Here is a 21,025-nt window from a genome sequence, read left to right on the forward strand (position 1 = left end):
CACGGGTTCAAGCCCTGGTCCGGGAAGATCCCACATGCCGCGGAGCAACTAAGCCTGTGCGCCACAACTACTGAGCCCGTGTGCCACAACTACTGAAGCCCGTGCGCCTAGAGGCCGTGGTCCACAACAAGAGAAGCCACCGCAATGAGAAACCCGTGTACCGAAACAAAGAGTAGCCCCCGCTTGCCGCAACTAGAGAAAGCCTGCGTGCAGCAACGAAGACACAATGCAGCCAAAAAAAAAAAAAAAAAAAAATTAAAAAAGCGCCTTTTGGCACACAGTTTGAAAAAAAGGTCAATTCCAAACAATCTAAACGTTCGTCAGTAAGGATCTTGTTAAATAAAGGGTGAGGCATCCAGACAGTAGAAAACCACCCGGGTTAAAAAGCAAGAGGCAGGGACTTCCCTGGTGGTGCAGTGGTTAAGAATCTGTCTGCCAATGCAGGGGACATGGGTTTGAGCCCTGGTCCAGGAAGATCCCGCACGCTGTGGAGCAACTAAGCCCGTGCGCCACAACTACTGAGCCTGCGTGCCTAGATCCCATGCTCCGCAACAAAAGAAGCCACTGCAATGAGAAACACGCGCACCGCAACAAAGAGTAGCCCCCCCTCGCCGCAACTAGAGAAAGCCCACGTGCGGCAATGAAGACCCAACGCAGCCAAAAAAATAAATACGTTTTTTTAAAAATTAGAAAAACAAAACTAAAGAGCAAGAGGCAAATCTGATTGTGCTCAGACAGAAAGACATTAAGATATAATATCCAGGGGGAAATACAAGCTCCCAAGCAGTATATACAGTAATGTTTTGTGCACATACACACACCCACTGGCTTTTCTCTTTCTCTCTCTCATGCTCGCACATTCACATACACGTTAACAATAAAATTAGAACATGGAGGAATATAAACAAAATGGCTGTTAATGACAACCCTCTGGGGTTGCAACAGGGAGAAACTTTGATTTTCTGTGTTTTCTTTTCTGGAATATTTGAGTTTTTCACGTGGAACAGCTGCCCTCCAGCACTCTTCATCTGGCTAACTTCTTTTTTTTTTTTTTTTTTTTTTTTTTGCGGTACGCGGGCCTCTCACTGTTGTGGCCTCTCCCGCTGCGGAGCACAGGCTCCGGACGCGCAGGCTCAGCGGCCATGGCTCACGGGCCCAGCCGCCCGGCGGCATGTGGAATCTTCCCGGACCGGGGCACGAACCCGTGTCCCCTGCATCGGCAGGCGGACTCTCAACCACTGCGCCACCAGGGAAGCCCCATAACTTCTACTCATCCTTCAAATCCCAACTCAAAGGCCACCTCTCTTGAGAGGCCTTCCTGGACTCCCCCCAGCCTCAGTTAGGTCCCTGTGTTATAGGCCCAGAGCACTTAGTATAGCCCCCATCATGTCTCCCCCACGGACTGTGAGCATCTCAAAGGCATGGACCATGTGTGTGTTCTGTGCCTCCGGATCCCAGTGCCTGGCCCTCAATATGTGGGACATTCCTTCTCCTTCCTCTCCCTGGGTACCCAGGTCTGGCTCTGCCAGTGCTTGTTGAAGGATGCGGGTAAAGTCTTGCTTGCCCTTTGGGCCTCAGTAGCCTTATCTGTAGAAGGAGGAGTAGGCTGAGGCCCCTTCTGGCTTTAAAGCCCCCTCATCTTGGTATTCTGCTACCTGACTCCTGCCAATTCCACTCTCCGCAGCCTGGCTGGGTGCCCGTTCCTCGCAGAAGCTCCTACCTTGTACAGAGCTAAGAAAATCAGTAGCAGCAACAAGAGTCCCCCAATACTGCTCAGCACGTAGAGATAGACCATTTCCTTCTCATATACAACGTCGACCTTCATGATGACCTGGGGAGAGAGGAGAGGTGGGGAGTGCAGGGAAGAAGCCGTTCCCACCCCTGACATTTCTTGTGAATCTGGCCTCAATCCATAGGTCTCCGCATTTCCCATCTGGACTGTGTCACTCACGAGATGGGGCTTGGGCCAGACCCCCTCTCCAGTACACCTTGCACTGCAGCCACCAGAATGAACAGGCAAATATGCACCACGGCCCCCTTAAACCCTTAAGTCTTCCCTTAGCGCCAGGATGAAAGGCCAGAACCCCAGCTCAGCACGCAGTGCCTTTCAGAATCTGGCTTCTGCTTACTTTTTCAGCTGCCCCTTCCCTTCTCCTGCTCTGAGCTTCCTGCTCTTAAACCCGTCTCGCCCACTCTCTCAAAGCCGGGGTCTGCACATGCTGGGCCCCTCCCATCATGCCCTGCGTGTAGGGTGGGAGCCCCTTGGCTGAGTTGCCATCAAACCCGTCTTGACCTTGTGGTCTGCTTGTGCCAAGGCTGATGGCTCTGGCTGTGGGGAGGTTCTTTTTTTTTTTTTCTTTTAAATTTATTTATTTTTGGCCGCATTGTGTCTTCGTGGCTGCGCGCGGGCTTTCTCTAGTTGCAACCAGCGGGGGCTACTCTTCGTTGCGGTGCGCGGGCTTCTCATTGCGGTGGCTTCTCTTGTTGCGGAGCATGGGCTCTAGGTGCACGGGCTTCAGTAGTTGTGGCACGCGGGCTCAGCAGTCGCGGCACACGGGCTTAGTTGCTCCACAGCATGTGGGATCTTCCCGGACCAGGGCTCGAACCCGTGTGCCCTGCATTGGCAGGTGGATCCTTAACCACTGCGCCGCCAGGGAAGCCCTGTGGGGAGGTTCTTACTGCACTAAAGCCCAAACCTTCTCCTCTGTGGTTGCCCACACTCCCAGCTCCAGCTCTCCTAGCTCTGCCCTGGGTTCCTCCCGTTCCTCTGCTGCCCTCTGTTTCCGGGTCTTCTGAGGAGGTAGAGAAATACCTGGGCCAGGGAGGCATTGCTGCCATAGAGGTGAAAGTGCTTGCTGCTGTTGAAGGAGATGGAGAGGGAGCTGCAGAGGCTGAACATGGAGGAGGCCTGTGGGAAGGAGGGGTGGGGGTGGGGCATCAGGCCAGAGGGAACAAGGACCCAGAACCCACTGACTTCTGCCCCCCAGTGCAACTCAAGGGGCAGAGGCAGAGGAAAATGGGTCCTAGTGGGTGCGCCAGCTCTACCCCATTCTCTCCTGGAGTGTTCTAACGTGCCGTTTGCCATTGTTGGGAGGACATTTTTCCTATAAAGAAAACCTAGGGATTATCTGTAGGCCCCTGAAAACAGTCCTGCAAATTTTAAATAAATCATGGTCCTCTTTCATCTGCAACTGTGTAAACGTTGGGGCTATTTCCTCAAGACAGAACAAAAAGTGCAGGGAGGCTCTCTGGGTGGGGGGGGAAGCCCACCCTCCACCCCTCGAGGGTCCCCCCAGAACCACTTGGAGTCTGTTGTCAGCTACCTTGATCTCCCCCACCAGCTCCACCGTCCCGATCACTTGGACGAGGATCTCCTGCCTGAAGACCACTGGGCAGCGGAACTCGGCTCCAAGTGAGCAAGGCTGCGGGAAGAAGGAAAGCCGGGGGTCAGGGAGGTCCCTTCCCACCTGCCCTCTGGCCAGCCCCCACCCCAGTTTCTGAGGTCACGGGCCCACACCTCAGCCACATCAGATGGACTCTCCAGATCCTCACGGTGGCAGGTGACAGGAGGCTCCTGGGAAGGATGAGGCGAGGTCTTCAGTTAGTCCAGAGCTGAGAGGGGATGCCAGCCCCTTGAGGCCAGAGCTGGCATTCTTCCCCACTCTCAGATACCACCTTGCACCCCAGTTCTCCCCCACTGGCCCCTGGCAGATTCAGTCATGCTCACTCCTGTCCCCACACATCTCCCGCCAACCCCACGTCATGAGCTCACCCCCAGAGACCTGCGCGCCCTTGCTCGGGCCACACTCACCATCTGCACGCTCCACTTGTGCACGACGGGCCCCTCGCCGTGAGGCTGTGGTACCCTAACCAAGGCCTCCAGGGCGGGCACATTGTGGGCATAGACAGAAGGCTGGATCCTCACCTGGTACAGAGGACAAGGGGCTGCAGAGCCCTGAATGCCACCCCAACGGCCACCCCAGATCCAATCCTCCTTGGCTGCGACCCAAGGGCCCGCTCTTCGTTAGGCAGCGGGCAATGGTCAACCATACCCTTACAGCATGGGTTCCACGCGCTTCTCTGCTTCCTCCATGTGGCTAACCCTTGCCCATCCTGCAAGGTACTGCTCAAACATCATCCCTGAAGGTTTGGCTGACTCTCCCACAGCACCCTCGTTCCCCAGCAAGATGGCAAAGCATCTGCTTGTGTGCGTATATTCCCCCTAGACTGTGAGCTGTGAGAGGGCAGGAGCTGTGGCTCATTTCACCTGCAATTCCCTATGGCCTTGACACACTCACTACCCAGCACATAACCAGCCTCGCAAAAAGTAGTTTTTTGAATGAGTGAAAGAAGGAAGGACATTTAACAAGGATAGATGCAAAAATCATTTGGGAAAAACATTTTGGCAAGTGCACTGAATTTATTTAAGAAACGTTTCCTGGGGGTTCCCTGGTAGCTTACTGGTTAGGATTCCGGGCTTTCACTGCTGTGGCCTGGGTTCAATCCCTGGTCGGGGAACTGAAATCACACAAGCTGTGCGGCGCAGCCAAGATTTTTTTAAAAAAAGCATTTCCTAAGTGTCTTTTATAAAAAAGATCTGTCTGTGCTAGGGCTGGAAGACCCAGAAATGTAGAAGAAAGTGACACAGGAGTAGCACCAATGAATCGCAGGGAGGTCAAGTAGGGAAATACATATCCAGTTTGTGGGGTTCTATCATTTATTCATTCAACAAACATTTGTGGACACTTTAAAAGCATCAGTTAAGTTAAATTTAAATGGCCTAATGTTAAAGGCAGAATTTGAATTTAGCTGTAAAAGGTAGAGAGGAGATTAACAGATAAAGATGGGGGAAGCCAGCGGGAAGAGAAAATGCAGGGAATTAGGAGAGCACCAGGTGAGTGTGATGTGGCCAGAGGGTAGGGTGCCTGGGAAGGAGAGATAGGAGATAAGTCTGGAAAGGAGACTTGGGATGAGATTCTGGAGTCCAGAGGCTGGAGGGCCAGCAGTCAGGGGACCAACGACTAAGCAATGGGCAGTCCTGGAAGGCAGCCAAGGGGAAGATGGCTCCAGGGGGTTGCACCCACTGCAGGCATGGAATGGAAAGAAGTTGGGAGCCTGTGCAATAGTCCAGCTGCAAGAAGATGAGGAACTCAGTCTGAGCAGTAGTGAGGTCAGAAGAGAGAAGAGGATATAGGCAAAAGGACCTGAGGAGGCAGTGGAAGCAAGTACAGAGGAAGGAGACGTTCACCCAGACTTGGAAGTTTTGCTTGAGGAAAAGGTGGTGCTTTTAAAGGATTCTAAGCAAACCAAAGGAGATGCTGGCTTACAGGAAGATGATAAATTTGGTTTCGAACATCCTGAGACCAAAGCTTCAAGAGGAGCAATTGTACTCCTAGTTATATATCCAGGAGAAACAAAACATATGTCCACACAAAAACCTGTACAGGAATGTTCTAGCAGCATTATCCATAATAGCCCAAAATGGAAATAACCCAAATGTCCATAGACTGAAGAATGGATAAATCAAGTGTGGCCTGTCTTACAAAGGAATATTATTTCGCAAAAAAAAAAAAAAAAAAAAGAATGAAATACTGACCCATGCTACAACATGGATGAACCTTGAAAATACTATGCTAAGTCAAAGAATCCAGTAACAAAAGACCACATGTTGTATGATTCCTTTTATATGTAATGTCCGGGATAGGCAAATCTATAGAGACAAAAGTAGTGGCTGCCAGGTGCTGCGGGAGGGAGGAAGGGGGTGTGACTGCAAATAGGTACTGGGTTTATTTTTGGAGTAATAAAAATGTTCTAAAATTAGATTATGGTGATGGTTGCACAACTTTGTTAATATACTAAAAGCCATTGAATTGTACACTTTAAATGGGTAAATTGGTATGTGAATTCTATCTCAATAAAACCATTAAAAGACAGCAACAACAACAAAAAATGCTAGGAAGACATCCCAGGGGAGATCAGTGACCAGCTGCAGGCACAGGTGCATTGGAGGAGCAAGAGGGACACAATTCAGAGTTGTCATTTGGAAGGGGGACACTGACCCTGGAAGTGAGACACACCTAGTGGAAACAGACACAACAGAACAATCAGTAGCGCAAGCCCAGAGCCCCGAATCTGCTAGGAGGCAATGGCAATGGTGACAAAGCAGAGAATGGAGGGTTGGAACACGTAGGTGGTAACAATCCCCACTTGATGAACACTTAGCATGCTAGGCCTCGTCTGAGTCTCACTAAATTCATGATCTCATTTAGTTCTTTCAATATTCCTATGTGGTGGGCAGTACTATCATCCCCATTTTACAGATGAGAGAACTGAGGCTCAGGGAGATTCACTAATTTGTCTGAAGCTATCAAGTAGTAGAGCTGGCATCTTAACCCAGGCTGTGACTCCAGAGACTGGAACCACTCTGTTCTGTCACCTTCCTTGGATGATGGGGAAAATAACAACGCTAAAAACAGCCAATGTTGACTGATACCGCTTGTGTCAGCACTGTGCTAAGTTCTTAAACTGCATTTTCTGGGAATTCCCTGGTGGTCCAATGGTTAGGACTCTGTGCTTTCACTGTAGAGGGCACGGGTGCATGGCCAAAAAAAAAAAAAATTAAATTAAATTGCATTTTCTCATTTGTGCCTCCTGACAACCCCATAAGGTAGGTGTTATTATCCCCGTTTTACCGAGGCTCAGAGAGGTTAAGTAAGCTGCCTAAGGTCACACAGCTTTAAGTGGCAGAGCTTCAAAAAGATCTCGGGTCTGGCTGAAGCCTATGTTCCTAACCAGCCAGGGGAGCAGAAGACCACGAGGAAGGAGATCCGGTGGCCCAGCTGGCCAGCTCTCACTGGGTTTCCATGCCTGTTTAGCCCACAGTAAACCTTAGTTATTAGAGCTGACTTCCTTGAGGCAAACAGGGCCTGACTAATGGGGCAGCTTCAGGAAGGAGGGACAGGATCACCCATGACCCATGCCGTGTTGGGTTTAGCTAAAATGGAGACCCTTTGGGCCTTTAGCAAGAGTGGCTGCTTGTTAAGCCAGGCAGTAGCGAGGAAAATGCATGGCTGAAGATGCTGGAGGCTTCTAGCCCTGGTGACTATTCAGAGGCGGTGGGGGCGGGGGGCGGCGCGGGGGGGATAGCGTGCTCAACCAAGTAGCTGGGAGGGCCAGGGCTGCAGCATGACACCCACCTCACCCCTGTAGCAACCTCCATGTCCCCAGGCACTGAGCCAAGCACTCTAGAGGAAGCAGGTGACCCATTTAAACCTCACGACCACCTGTGAAGTTCTTATCCCAACCCTCACTTGTCACAGTGGGGAACTGAGGCATGGACAGGTGAATCCTTGGCCCAAGGTCATACAGAGCGCAAGCGACAGAGTTGGGGTTTGTCGGACTCTTTCACGCTCTTCTGGTGGTAAAAGGACTGGCCTGGTCGACCCCCGTAGGGAGCCCAGAGCCATCCCAGTGAAAGACACTGGAAGCCAACTCCACTGGTCCCTCAGAACGTTCTATTTCAATGCAAATGGGAATCTGACCTTCCCAAAGGCCCCTCCTCTCCTGACATCGAGGTGTCAAGGTGAGATGGCTCCCACCTTTGTTCAGAAGGGGCACGAACTGCCCGGGGTCCTTCCCCGCTGGCTACTGCCCAGTTGGCCCTGACTTCAGTGCGGCCTTGGGGAAGATGGCACCTCTTTGGGGCCTCAGTTTCCCCTACGGTAAAATGAAAATGCTCTTGGCTTGTTCAGAGCCTGCTCCTCTCTGAGGTTACCTCAAGAAAGCCCTAGACGCCTCAAGGTTTAGACTCAGGGGGCGGCCTCCCTCTTCTGATTCCCCATAATGAAGACTCTACTACAGCACCGAGCATTGCAGGAGAAATGAGGACCACTAACTTAAACACATGGATTTTGTATACAAGTAAGTGCTTGAATCTGACCTGTTCCCCTTACTAGCTGGGTAACCAGGGCAAGTTACTTGACCTGTCTATGCCTCAGATTTCTCATCTGTAAAATGGGAACGACACTGCCTGTCTTACAGGCTCTCACGGTTGGGTGTGAATTACAGGGCTTGCATGTATAGAGAGGTCCAGGCTCAGAACTTGGGTTTGGTGAGTGGTCGCAGACCCTGTTTTATTTACTGCTGCCCCACCACCTAGGAAAGTACCTAAACTAGAATGGCAGCTCATTAAATGTTTGAATAAAAACTAGGTTCTCAGGAATGCCCTGGCAGTCCAGTGGTTAGGACTTGGCACTTTCACTGCTGGCCCGAGTTCGATCCCTGGTTGGGGAAGTAAGAGCCCAAAAGCCTCACAAGTGCAGCAAAAAAAAAACCAAACCAGGTTCTCTCCGGAAAACATGAATCTGATTTTGTACCTAACTGAGAACGCAATTAGGAGATCAAATGTCTATATAATTGAATCCTAAAATAGATGGGAACTTTCTACTTCAAAAAACAAAAACACCCCACGACACTGTAAATCAGCTATACTTGAATAAAATAAATTAAAACAACAACAACCCCAAAACTAGGTTCTCTCTCAGAGCCCTTCTGGCTCTCAAGTTCTGTGATTCCAGAAATAATTTATCCAGAGTTGGAAAGGAGCCGGTGAGTATGTGCCACTGGGAGCATTTCAGGGAAAGGATCACAGAACGAGGTGGAGGGCTGGGCCCGTTGAGGATGGGACTGGGTCTAGTTGGTCTCTGCATCCTTGGTCCTCAGGATGGGGCTGAACGTGAAACCTCTAAGGACCCTTTTCACATTGAGGTTCATACCTGGTAGATGTGCTTGACATGGTGGATCTTGGGACCCTTGGGGGTGAAACTGATATAGAGCGTGGAGTTTTCCTGGCTGTGGAGAGAGAGGAGCAGCTGAAGGAGCTGGAGAAGACAGCAACCCAGTCGCCCAGGGGGCCCTGGGCCGGGGGAAGCCCCGCAGTTGCCAGCCACTGTGCTAGGGACGGCGCAGGCACGGACTCATGTCACCCTGACAGCTCTGCTCTTGAGGAAACTAGGGCTCACTGAAGGGGTCAGTCTTGCCCAAAGTCCCGCAGTGGGGGACAAGGACTGGAACACAAGTGGATGGCTTTTGGAGCTGTGTTCTCCCCACGAGACGCCACCTCGCCGGGGCCTCCACTGTCCTTGGGCCCCACTGCCCATCTCCTCGAGAAGTGCACCAGCCTCTGGCTCGCTCTCCCACCCCATCCGTCTAATGACCTTCCTAATATCACTCTCTGATTCTGCCACGCACCTCCTCCGAAGCCATCAATGGCTCCCTGCTGCCCACAAGGGTCAGGTCCAAAGCTCCCCCATATCCAGACCTGCCCCCTTCCGAGTCTGCCTGCCCACTGCTCCCCACAAATACCTGCCATCTTCTGGGCCTGCCCACTCCCTGCTCCCCGGATCTGCCCCACTGTTTGCCGCCCCCATGCCTTCCCTATTGCTAGTCTCTCTGATGAGAACGGCTGCCTTCCTTCCTAGCCCTTATCTGAACCTCCACATGCTCCAGACCCCAGTTCAAGCCCCTATTCTGCATGACTCCTTTCAAGTCTCCTCCAACTCACATCATCTTTCCTGGCTTTAATTTCATATCGCACCTCAGACAATATTGTGTTTGGCATTTATGTTCAAAAGCACCGGGGACCCCGGCTCAGACACGGTCCTGCCCTTATCTCACTGAGCCGACTTAAAAATGCCACTTCCCTTTTCTGGCTTCATCCTCTTTTCTGTAAATGAGAAAACCCAACTAGTGATCCCCATGGGTCCTTCCTGCCTCAGCATTCTGAGACTCACTCACTCTGTGTGTTTGGGTTCTCCAACCTGACCATACGCTCTCTGTGGGCAAGGGTCATTGTGAAAACTCTTCTATCTCTTCCAGCACTCTTGGCCCCGGGGAAGAGGGAATCTAGCACGGCTGGAAATGTTCAAGAGCTTGGCTGGAGTTTGGAGTCAGACAGACTTCAGTTCAGATCCTGGTGTCAGTACTTCCTAGCTGTACTACTCTGGGCAGATTCCTCCCTTCTCTGAGCCTCGCTGTTTATCAGTAAACCAGAGAGAGGCAAGGTGCCTCGCAGGTGTTGAGAGCTCCAGGGAAAGCCCTCAGCAGCGCAGTGCAGCTGGAGCAGAAGCTCACATCAGGTCAGCATTCAGTGCACGTTTTCGTCCATCAGTAAGTATCGACCTGACTCAGAGCTCTTCAAGGGCCTTCACTCTACTGAGTGTTGAAAACTGTTGAGATTGTAGCTAGAATCAGTTCTAATCACCCTGGGGCTCTAGGAAAGAGGTGAGGGGGGCTTTGAGGGGTAGCCCTGGGAGGAAGGCTGGGGCCCTGGGTGGGGAGGCTGAGGTGGGAGGAGAGTGGGGACGGCTGCTCAGGACTCACTCCTTGGTGAGGATATTGATGGGGTACAAGACTGGGATGCTGGTGGTGGCCGAGTTGTCCTCCAGGAGGCCTGAGTCCTCATTGTTGCTGCAGGGGGCAAGGTAGAGGGCAATGTTAGGAGACGGCTTGGCCAGGACTGTGTGACAGTCTGAGGCCAGGGTGGGAGGGCATGCTGGCAGGGGCCTGCCTGGGGCCTGCTCACCAGCTCACATTGGCGTGCACCTCGACAAAGTCCCCCCAGGAGCCGTCCAGCAGCGTATGAAACATCACCTGGATATCAACCTGTCAGGGGAGGAGAGAGGAATGAAGAAGGAAGGCGCCTGGCCCTCAGGGGGCCACCTTAGCCCCTCACAGCCCCCATGCCCCCACTGCCATACTCACAGTGACAGCTTATCTCAAGCCCTGGGCTGGGTGTTTTATCCCCATTGTAGAGATGAGGATACTGAGGTTCTGAGTGGTTAACTCATGCGTGTAAGGTCACAAAATGAATGACCTAACCCTGCCTGGGTTTCTCTGATTCCAAAGTCCAGGCTCTCAAACACGACACAGGACACCTCTGCACACATTCTCTTAGGGTAGGGATAAGCCCTGCCTTTCCAATCACCTTCACCTTCCCCAGAGCCAGGAGCTCCCTCCCCTCCTGAGCTTACAGCCCCTTGGCAGCTTGACTCCTGGGGGCTGGAAGCACTCACCAAGCTGCCTGCTTTGAAGATGGGAGAGCTCACGTTGCAAGAGAGGGCCCTGCTCTGAAGCTTGGCCTCCTCTGGAAGCTCGGTCTCCTCGGGAAGCTCCTCGCAGCTCACAGGTATCTGGCTGTGGGGCTGGGGGTGAGAAGAGAGAGAAGGAGCGTTTTAGTGGGCAAGGCTAAGGGTTCCTCACAGGCCACCAACCCTCAGGCCCCCTTCCCCTGGCCAGGGCACATTTGCAGAAAGGTGGGGCCGAAGAGTCAGGGGTACAGCCAGGGGTTCAGTACAAAGATGTTCACTGCAATCCTGTTTATCACAGGGAAAAACCGGAAGTGATCAAACAATCCAAAGAGGTGGGAATGGTTCAGTGAATCGTGGTACAATCACAGGAGAGAGTTAAAATGCCACTACATCCACACATTCAGCAACCATTTACAAAATGAACTTGATCCTGGGCTAAGGAGGACAAAACCCTTCATCTTCATCAGTGTCTGGGAGCGACAGATTTCAGTTCAGATTGGGAAGAAAATTAGATAAGGAAATAGAGTCTCAGAGCAGTCGAGAGACTTCCCCCCAGTCTCACAACTGGGTAACCTGGCAGGGATCTGGTAGGAACTTGAATACAGGTCTGTTTGACCCCAGATCTCAAGTTCTCAATCACTCTACTAGATGCCCCTTAAGAAAGCATTTAATGTTGCTGTATAAGAATAATTCAAGGATCCATCAACAGATGAACGGATAAGCAAAATGTGGTATATCCATGGGATGGAATATTAGCCTTAAAAAGGAATGAAATTCATACCTGCTATCACAGGGATGAACCTCAAAAACATAATGCTAAGGTGAAGAACATCATGCTAAGTGATGTAAGACAGACGCAAAAAGACAAAAATTGTATGGCTCAGCATTTTTTAAAAAAATTTTAAAATTCTAAATTTTTAAAAAAACATGGAGGAAAAATAACCATATGGAGAGCAAAATGCCAATTAGTTAAAATATAGAATAAATATACAATGTATCAATAATTTATACCTATGTGTATAGATAAACAGAAGGATAAACACCAAAATATTAAAAGTCATAATTGTGGGTTGTATAAGTATGGGTGTTTGTCTTCTTTAAACTTCTCTGTAATTTTCCAAGTTTCTGCGGTGGTGATCATGCATTACTTTTGTCACAATAATTTAAAAACTAAAAGTTGTACTTAAAATAACCCAGCTCAAGAGAGTAAATCCTAGGAGTTCTCGTCGCACATAAAAATGTTTTTTCTCTTTCTTTAATTTTGTATCCGTACGAGATGATGCATATACATTAAACTTATTGTGATGATCATTTCATGATATATGTAAGTCAAATCATTATGTTCTACACCTTCCACTTATACAGTGCTGTATGTCAATTATATCTCAATAAAATTAGAAGAAAAAAGAAAATAAACTAATAAAACAACCCAGGCCATCCCTCAAAGACAAGTTGGTCACCTTTAGGAGGAAGGTAGCTCAGTCTCCCTGAACCTGTGCACACCTTCTTGGTCACCAGGTCCATGAGCCTCTGTCACACTCTCCATTTCATGCGACCCTCTAACCCTGTGATGCCCTCAGCCTCATTTCTTGGTCGTGAATCCGAGGCTCACAGAGGATGAACCTTGTATCTCAGCTCACACAGCTTGAGGGTGGCCATCAGGCTGAGAACCCAGAGGTGGTCCGAAGACCTCCACCCACATCTTCAGGCTGTCCTGACCACCTGGGGCTCCAAGAGGCAGGACAAGCCTGGCACGTGGTCTGCGGGCAGACTCCACCCCCTCACTCACCTTGAGTGCCTCCACTTTGCGGAAGGAGAGTCCCCGAGGGAAGCTCAGGCTGAGGTGGACCCAGTAAGCATCTTCTCCCGAGTTACTGAGTGTCAGCCCCACAGAGAGGCTGGCGGAGGGGGTCAGATGCAGGACTCTGGATCTGGGGGGAGGATCAGGGCAAAGTTATGGGGCCCAACAAAGGAAGCAGGATCAGAGGTGGGGACTTTCAGAACTGAGGGATCCGGTAGGCCAGAAAAAAGAAATACACAAAAATAAGCTCCTATGCAGAGGCTTTAAGTTTTGCGATCTCATCTATTCCTGATAGGAGAGCTGCAAGGCACCAGCATTTCTCAGAGGGGGAAACTAAGGCCCAGATGACAAATGGAGTCAGTGACCGTGGGGGGGTCTTCCGACCTGAAGTCCTGTGTTCTTTCTATACACAGGAGCTGCCTCGGGAAAACATCGAGTGAAATAGGAGGCCTTACAGACCTTGCAGTGGAGGTCAGCCCCAGGTCAGCCTCACATTTCTTGTCCTCTCCGCAGTTCTTCTCAAAAGGGATCTGAAAGGCCAAGAAGAAAGGACCAGGAGGCTCAGATCCCCACCCTCAGGAGGACTAGACCTTGGCCTCTTTGCCTGCCCCTCTTCCCCTCTTACCTCCTTGGTCTCCGAGTGTGGTGAGGGTCTCAGGATGGGCTGGAGGTCCTTGCCCTGCTGAGCACGGAGGAGGGGGAGACAGGAGAGAATAGCTGAGGTAGCAGAACTGATGGAGGAGAGCTGGAGGGGCTCAGAGCTTGGTGCTCAGCTGGGCTGGCTGTGGTCGGGGTCCTCTCAGTAGCCAATGCCTTCCCGGGGCAGGCCCCAACCTCCCGACTCAGCCCAAGGCTGTCTGTGCCGCACTCCTCTGGTGGCAGTTCCTTGAGGGAGGCTCAGGGTGTCCACTTCCTGTCCTGGCCACGAGATCTGGGCCTTGACCGAGCAGCTCCTCCAGGTTCTCCCAGCCTCTGCTGGGAGCAACACCTGGCCGTGCAGCCTCTAGACTCGCCTGCCTGGGACTAGCTCCTCCTGTGGTTCTCCTCTGTGAACCCCAGCACTCCATCTCTTATCAGGTCAAGGCCAGTTTTTTCAACATTTCCAAAATTTCTGCTCTGGGCCAGACCCCCCAACCAGAGATCAAAACAGACACACTGCCCATCCTCCCAGGCTGGTGGGAGAAACGGCCCAGCATCCTCAAGTGTGAGGATGGGATAAGTACAGGGTATGTTTAGAGGATGTAGAAGGGGATCCTATCCTAAGCTTGGAGATCAGGGAAGCTTCCTGAAGGGATGGCATCTCAACTGAAATCCACAGGGTGAGGAGGAGGGAGCCAGGTGAAGAGAATGGAAAGAGACGAAGAAAGAACAGTTTACGTGAAGGCCAAGGCAAGAGAGATTGTGCCCGTGTAAGGAGCAGGGAGATGCTCAGGCTGGCTGGAGTGCCATGTGCCAGGAGGGGCAGGAGAGAGAAGCAGGGTCCAGATTCACCACCCCCGGCCTTGCAAGCCATATTAGGCAGTTGAGGGTAATGGTGACACAGAATTGTTTTATGGGTGATCAACTGTATGTTCTCGAGAGACTCCAGCCTCCTCCACTCCCAGGCCATCTGCCAAGCAGCCTCCAGACTCTCCCCTAAGGGCGGGGCTCCTGGCAGCTTCTGCTGACTGCTCGCAGCCACCCCAACATTCCCACGCAGATTTCCCACCACCCACCAGACCACAGCCCGTCCCCAAAGGGGCACCCAGGGCCTCTGTCTTGCTCAGTTGTCCTGCCAGAAGCTAAGCCCACCTCCCCATTTCCCCCGAACTTAAAATCGTGCCTCTTCTCTCTCAACCCACCCAAAATCTACTCATTCTGCGAGATCCGGAACCAATGACACTTCCCCCAGGAAGACTTTTTGACAACTGTGACCTCAGGTCTCTCTATTTTTTTAAAATTAGCCTTTAATTTGTTTATTATTATTATTATTATTATTGGCCGCGCGACACACCTTGCGGGATCTTAGCTCCCCAAACAGGGATCGAATTCGTGCCCCTTGTAGTGGAAGCTTGGAGTCCTAACCACTGGACTACCAGAAAATTCCCAGGTGTCTTTTTAAGCCTGAGTTGCTGCACCACACAGTTTGACTTTTTTTTTTTTTTTTTTTTTTAATTAGTGCCGATGGGAGAAACTGCTGGTTGTCCCTATACATCCTGAGTGGGTGGCAGGTTGGGGGGCAGGGCACTCAGTGCAAGCTGCCAAAAGCCACAAGAAAGAGTGTGCTTATCAGTCACCGTGCTCCGCCTCCGGAAGGGGCCTCAGAATGTTGCAACTCATTTCAGAGGTGCAGAAACAGTCCCAAAGAAAGACAAACCTGCTTGTGCCAGAAAAAAAAAAAATCTACATCTTCAGGCTTCCAGGCCCAGGTTCTTTCCATCAGACCCTGCTGCCTTCCGACAGAAGCCAAACCACCAGCTGAGTGTCAAGGATTTCAGAAGAGGAAATTAGGCTTTTGGCACTGAGTAGGGAGCGTGTGATCCAGGAGACTAGGATAGAGAGTGTTTTCCTCTTCTTTTACGTAACAAGGGCACCCCAATTAGGTTTTGAGGGAACTATCTGCCCTCAACGGAATACCCTTGGGCGAGAAGGCTAATTAGGATACCCTGTCCTTCCACAGATAAGGGATGGTCCTAGGCTTTCTGGTGTTCTCTCCCTGTAATTCGATCTGTTAGAATTCGCCCCATGTTAGAAACCTAATGAGGTCTGAAGCTGATGTACAGAGGGGCGGGTGGGGGGAGGCGCAGATTTCCGGAAGGGGCCGTGCCCTGGGAAGTCCATCCATTATTTCTTCCTCTTGAGAGCCCCCAGAGCCTCCACCCACCCTGGTCCTCCATCTTCCCAATCCCAGTTTCCCAAATTTCTCTTAAATACAAACTCCCATAGACTCCTTTCTGCTTAAGTAAGCATATTTCGTTTCTATTGCTTGAAGCCAATGTAATACAGTCCTGCTAAATTGAATTTCTATTCGCCCTTATTTCCTATCAGTTTCTCCAGCTGATCTCTTCTTACCGCCCTTTGGTCCCTCGGTGTCCCTTCTTCCTCCCAGAGAGAGTAATTTAGGGAGACATTGATGGGAGAGATGAGGTCTTGAGTGCACACCTGAGGGCAATAAGAATACACCCTATGTCATGAGTTTAACCCTTACCACACTTCCAGTTAAAGGCACAACTGGTCCATACTTTATAAATGATGAAATTCCAGTCGCTGGTTGTCTGAGACCTTACCAGGAGTGGAAATACGTTTACTATACATCCGGTGCTTATAATATGCCCAGCTTGCTTCTCAGTACGAGTGTCCATCCCAGCCCCAACCCAAGGCAGACGTCCGTCATCAGCCACGGCCCTTTTCCCCACTGAGTCCTAACAGAAGTCCCTGAATCTTTGTCAAACTCCTCTAGCAACCATTATCAAAATTTGCACAAGAAAAGAATACTCTAGAATAAGTAGAATATCCCAGTTCCTTGAGAACAGGGGTGGGTCTCAGTCTTTTATGTTATTCCCAGTGCCTGACACTTTGGAGACGCTCGCTTTGCAGGACTTTTTGTCCTCACCTAAAGTTCTCCCCAATTCGAAGAGGTAGGCATTATTATCCCCGCATTAGAGACGAGGAAAGTGAGCTGTAAAAAGGTGACACAATTTTCCTAAGGACTGGAACTAGGAAGTGAACCCAGACCTGTCCAACTCCCAAGTCTAAAGTCTTTCCATCATGTCACAGTGCCTCTTCTCTGGCAAATTTATGTTTAAAATTTCCAAATCTTGTAATGCGGGTTTAGGGGTGTAAGGGGGCAGAGGGGCTCTGAATGAGACGAGATCGTGAGCCGATAATTGTTGAAAATGGGTGATGGCTATTTGGCGGTTCATTAAACTCTTTTCCTACTTTTGTATGTCTGAAATTTCCCGTAACTTGAAAACAAACTTCAAAATCTTATATTGAGTATACCAATCACATATTCAGTCTCTTATGAAATATTTGAGGCCAGAATAAAATTTAATATCAATCTTATTTCATACAGAACAGGTATAAGCAAACGGAATTTGGGTATTTTGGCAGTTATCTAAACTAACAAGAACTTTTAAAAATTCTTTCTGGGATGGATTTTTTTTAAAAAATACATTTATTTATTTATTTCTGGCTGCGTTGGGTCCTCGTGGCTGTGTGCAGGCTTTCTCTAGCCGTGGCGAGCGGGGGGGCTACTCTTTGTGCGGTGCGCGGGCTTGTCATTGTGGTGGCTTCTCTTGCTGCGGAGCACGGGCTCTAGGCACTCGGGCTTCAGTAGTTGTGGCACTGGGGCTCAGTAGTTGTGGCGCACGGGCTTGGTTGCTCCGCGGCATGTGGGATCTTCCTGGACCAGGGCTCGAACCCATGTCCCCTGCGTTGGCAGGTGGATTCTTAACCACTGCGCCACCAGGGAAGCCCTGGGATGGATGTTAATAATAAAAGACCCACACAGCAAACGAAGATACCGAGTGCCGCAACTAAGACCCGGTGCAGCCAAATAAATAAATAAATATTTAAATAATAATAAATGACCACGTGTACCTGGCAAATAGACACACCACCATGCCCGAATATTCCATAGGACTGAATATTCTGTGGCCATTAAAAATAATCTGAAAGCTGGGCTGCAGCATTAATATATGATGTGTGAAAAGAGTAGGGAAAAAATGGTAAGTACTTTACAATTGTAATCATCTTTAAAATGCCTATGGATGTGGATTAAGGACTAGAAGAAAATATGCTGAAGGTATTGTTACTGCTGTGGTACAGAAGAGGAAACGGTAGGACCAGGAGGTCAAGGTGACCTGTGACCTGTGCTGGACAGCGATGGAGCCGAGACCGGCACTGGGGCTGCCTCCCGCTGCGGTCAGCTCGTCCGCCCCTTCCCTGCCCTGAGCAGCCCTGCTGGCTCCTTACCTGGAAGTGGAACCAGAACCCAGTGCAGGACTTGACTGAGGAGACAGCTGTGTTCCTGCTGAGCTCATGTTTCCCTTCTGGGAACAACCCCCGGCTTCTGGTCCGATGGCCATCCAGCTGCAGAGTGTAAGTGAGGTTGGCAACCAGGTGCCCTGGGCAGGGTGGAAAGGCGAGAGTTGAATGATGGTGGATCCTGGGGCCGTGAGCCTGGATTTGGGGCAGGCAGCTGCTCCGGGAAGCAGGAAGACAGCACTGACCTTTGAAATGGGAGACGAGAGACTTGACCTGGAAACAGACTGTGATGTTAACGCCTTCCTTCTTCTTGTCGCTGGTGGAATACGAGCACTCGACTTCATGCACTGGGATCTCGGCCGGGGAGAAGGACATGGTTGTGATGATATCCACCACAGGCCGGGAGCTTCAGGGAAGGAAACAACCAATGCTCTCCCTCGGCCTCAACTGCCATCCCCAGCCAGATCTGGGGCTCCAGCTAGCAGAGTCCAGAGGACTCCCCTTCCCTAAAGCAGACCTCAATGTCACTGTCTCTTTGCAACGAAAATAATAATGATAATTCATTAGGGCTCCCCATAATGATAATTCTTTCTAGCAGCCTTCTGACCCATTCCTCATTCTCAGAAGAATGAGCTTTTAAAAAGAAAAGTTGGGACTTCCCTGGTGGTGCAGTGGTTAAGAATCCGCCTGCCAATGCAGGGGACACGGGTTTGAGCCCTGGTCCAGGAAGATCCCACATGCCGCGGAGCAGCTAAGCCCGTGCGCCACAACTACTGAGTCCGCGCGCCACAACTACTGAGCCCGCACGCCTAGAGCCCGTGCTCCGCAACAAGAGAAGCCACCGCAATGAGAAGCCCGCGTGCCTCAACGAAGAGTAGCCCCCACTCGTCACAACTAAAGAAAGCCGGCATGCAGCAACGAAGACACAACGCAGCTAAAAATAAAAATGAATGAATGAATGAATAAATTTATAAAAAGAAAAGTCAGGGAATTGCCTGGTGGTCTAGTGGTTAGGACTCCGGGCTTTCACTGCCGAGGGCCCAGGTTCGATCCCTGGTCAGGGAACAAAGATAGTGAGCTTCCATGCCAGTAAACTTTCAAGGATGCCCCATGGTATTCAGAATAAAATCTAAACTTTTCACTGTCTGTGCCATACCACCTGCCTCTCCAGTCTTTTTTTTCTGGCTGCGCCGGTTCTTAGTTGTGGCACGTGGGATCTTCAGTGCCGCATGCGGGGGGGAGTTTTAGTTGCGACATGTGGGATCTAGTTCCCTGCCAGGGATTGAACCCGGGCCCTTGCATTGGGAGCATGGAGTCTTACCCACTGGACTACCAGGGAAGTCCCTCCTCTCCAGTCTCACCTCCTACCACACTGACCCTATTTCCGTGCCTTGAACAACGTCACACTTTTGCCTGCTTTACAGCCTTGGCACCTCCTGGGCTTTCGACATAGAAAGCTCTTACCCCAGATTTCTGCAAGCCTGGTTCTTTCTCATCTTTCAAGTCCCAGTTCCTCAGAAAGGCCTTTCTTGGCCACCCAGTCTAGAGTAGGTCTGCCCTGCTACGCCACAACTACTGAGTCCGCGCGCCACAACTACTGAGCCCGCACGCCTAGAGCCCGTGCTCCGCAACAAGAGAAGCCACCGCAATGAGAAGCCCGCGTGCCTCAACGAAGAGTAGCCCCCACTCGTCACAACTAAAGAAAGCCGGCATGCAGCAACGAAGACACAACGCAGCTAAAAATAAAAATGAATGAATGAATGAATAAATTTATAAAAAGAAAAGTCAGGGAATTGCCTGGTGGTCTAGTGGTTAGGACTCCGGGCTTTCACTGCCGAGGGCCCAGGTTCGATCCCTGGTCAGGGAACAAAGATAGTGAGCTTCCATGCCAGTAAACTTTCAAGGATGCCCCATGGTATTCAGAATAAAATCTAAACTTTTCACTGTCTGTGCCATACCACCTGCCTCTCCAGTCTTTTTTTTCTGGCTGCGCCGGTTCTTAGTTGTGGCACGTGGGATCTTCAGTGCCGCATGCGGGGGGGAGTTTTAGTTGCGACATGTGGGATCTAGTTCCCTGCCAGGGATTGAACCCGGGCCCTTGCATTGGGAGCATGGAGTCTTACCCACTGGACTACCAGGGAAGTCCCTCCTCTCCAGTCTCACCTCCTACCACACTGACCCTATTTCCGTGCCTTGAACAACGTCACACTTTTGCCTGCTTTACAGCCTTGGCACCTCCTGGGCTTTCGACATAGAAAGCTCTTACCCCAGATTTCTGCAAGCCTGGTTCTTTCTCATCTTTCAAGTCCCAGTTCCTCAGAAAGGCCTTTCTTGGCCACCCAGTCTAGAGTAGGTCTGCCCTGCTATTCTCTCTCACAGAACCCTGTTCATGTCCCTCATGGCACTTATCACAATTTTAATGATCTATTTATTTGTTTTACTTTTTTATTATATGTTTCCCCACACATACACTGTAGCCAATGCCTTGTTCCATATTGAAGACAGTCTCTAGTCACTAGATGACGTTACATGAGGTTTCCAGTGACTCTAAGATCTGGGTCAGGCAGGAAATGCCATCACCATTTCAAAGATGAAGAAACTGAGGTCCTGAGAAGCGAAGTGACTGGGGTAAGATCACCCAAGAAGTCAACGGCAGAGCTTCGACTTGAATCCAGGTCACCAGGTTCTAAAGCCATCCCACGTCTCTCTAGGAGGTTTTAGTGTTAGATAGGCCTGGGTTCAAATCCCAGTCTGTCACTGAATAGCAGCTGTTTAACCTGGAGCCAGACACAAAGCCGGTATAAAAGGAGAACCAAACTCACAGGGTTGAGCCGAGGACCAAATGTGCCAACGTCGATAAGCATTTAGCACGATGCCTAGTACATCGTAACTGCTGAAAGGACGAGGACTGAAATTATCCCCAGGTAGGACTCAGGAGTCCCATCTTACCTCAGCACGATCACCTGGCTCTCAGCCCCTACAGCCACATCTACCAGGCCGTCCCCGCCAAGGTCCTTCACCCCATGGATGGAGCGTCCAAACCATCGAATTCCTGGGAGCATCCGGGTCCCTTCTATCCGCTGAGACCAAGAGAGAAATTCATGCTAAGCTGGGGAGAGGACGGGCGGAAGGGCGGGAAGAGTCGGGCTGAGGAGTGGGGTTGGGGCTT

General features: G+C 50.7%; 1 protein-coding gene across 1 annotated transcript in view; it reads right to left on the reverse strand.

The window, feature by feature from the left end:
• LOC102973622 (integrin alpha-L) overlaps positions 1-21,025 on the reverse strand; it is a gene marked incomplete at its 5' end in the record, with an annotated part of 33,549 nt that overhangs the window by 1,892 nt on the left and 10,632 nt on the right. Inside the window, 16 exons of the mRNA XM_028484879.2 lie at positions 1,721-1,831; positions 2,813-2,908; positions 3,324-3,422; positions 3,518-3,574; positions 3,812-3,925; positions 8,775-8,850; positions 10,381-10,467; positions 10,583-10,662; positions 11,073-11,201; positions 12,877-13,018; positions 13,348-13,418; positions 13,514-13,570; positions 15,940-16,029; positions 17,845-17,996; positions 18,102-18,262; positions 20,806-20,936. Of these exons, the coding sequence (XP_028340680.1) occupies positions 1,721-1,831; positions 2,813-2,908; positions 3,324-3,422; positions 3,518-3,574; positions 3,812-3,925; positions 8,775-8,850; positions 10,381-10,467; positions 10,583-10,662; positions 11,073-11,201; positions 12,877-13,018; positions 13,348-13,418; positions 13,514-13,570; positions 15,940-16,029; positions 17,845-17,996; positions 18,102-18,262; positions 20,806-20,936 (1,653 nt within the window). The remainder of the gene's footprint in view (positions 1-1,720; positions 1,832-2,812; positions 2,909-3,323; positions 3,423-3,517; positions 3,575-3,811; positions 3,926-8,774; positions 8,851-10,380; positions 10,468-10,582; positions 10,663-11,072; positions 11,202-12,876; positions 13,019-13,347; positions 13,419-13,513; positions 13,571-15,939; positions 16,030-17,844; positions 17,997-18,101; positions 18,263-20,805; positions 20,937-21,025) is intronic.

The sequence above is a fragment of the Physeter macrocephalus genome, unplaced genomic scaffold (assembly GCF_002837175.3).
Source record: "Physeter macrocephalus isolate SW-GA unplaced genomic scaffold, ASM283717v5 random_263, whole genome shotgun sequence".
NCBI lineage: Eukaryota > Metazoa > Chordata > Mammalia > Artiodactyla > Physeteridae > Physeter > Physeter macrocephalus.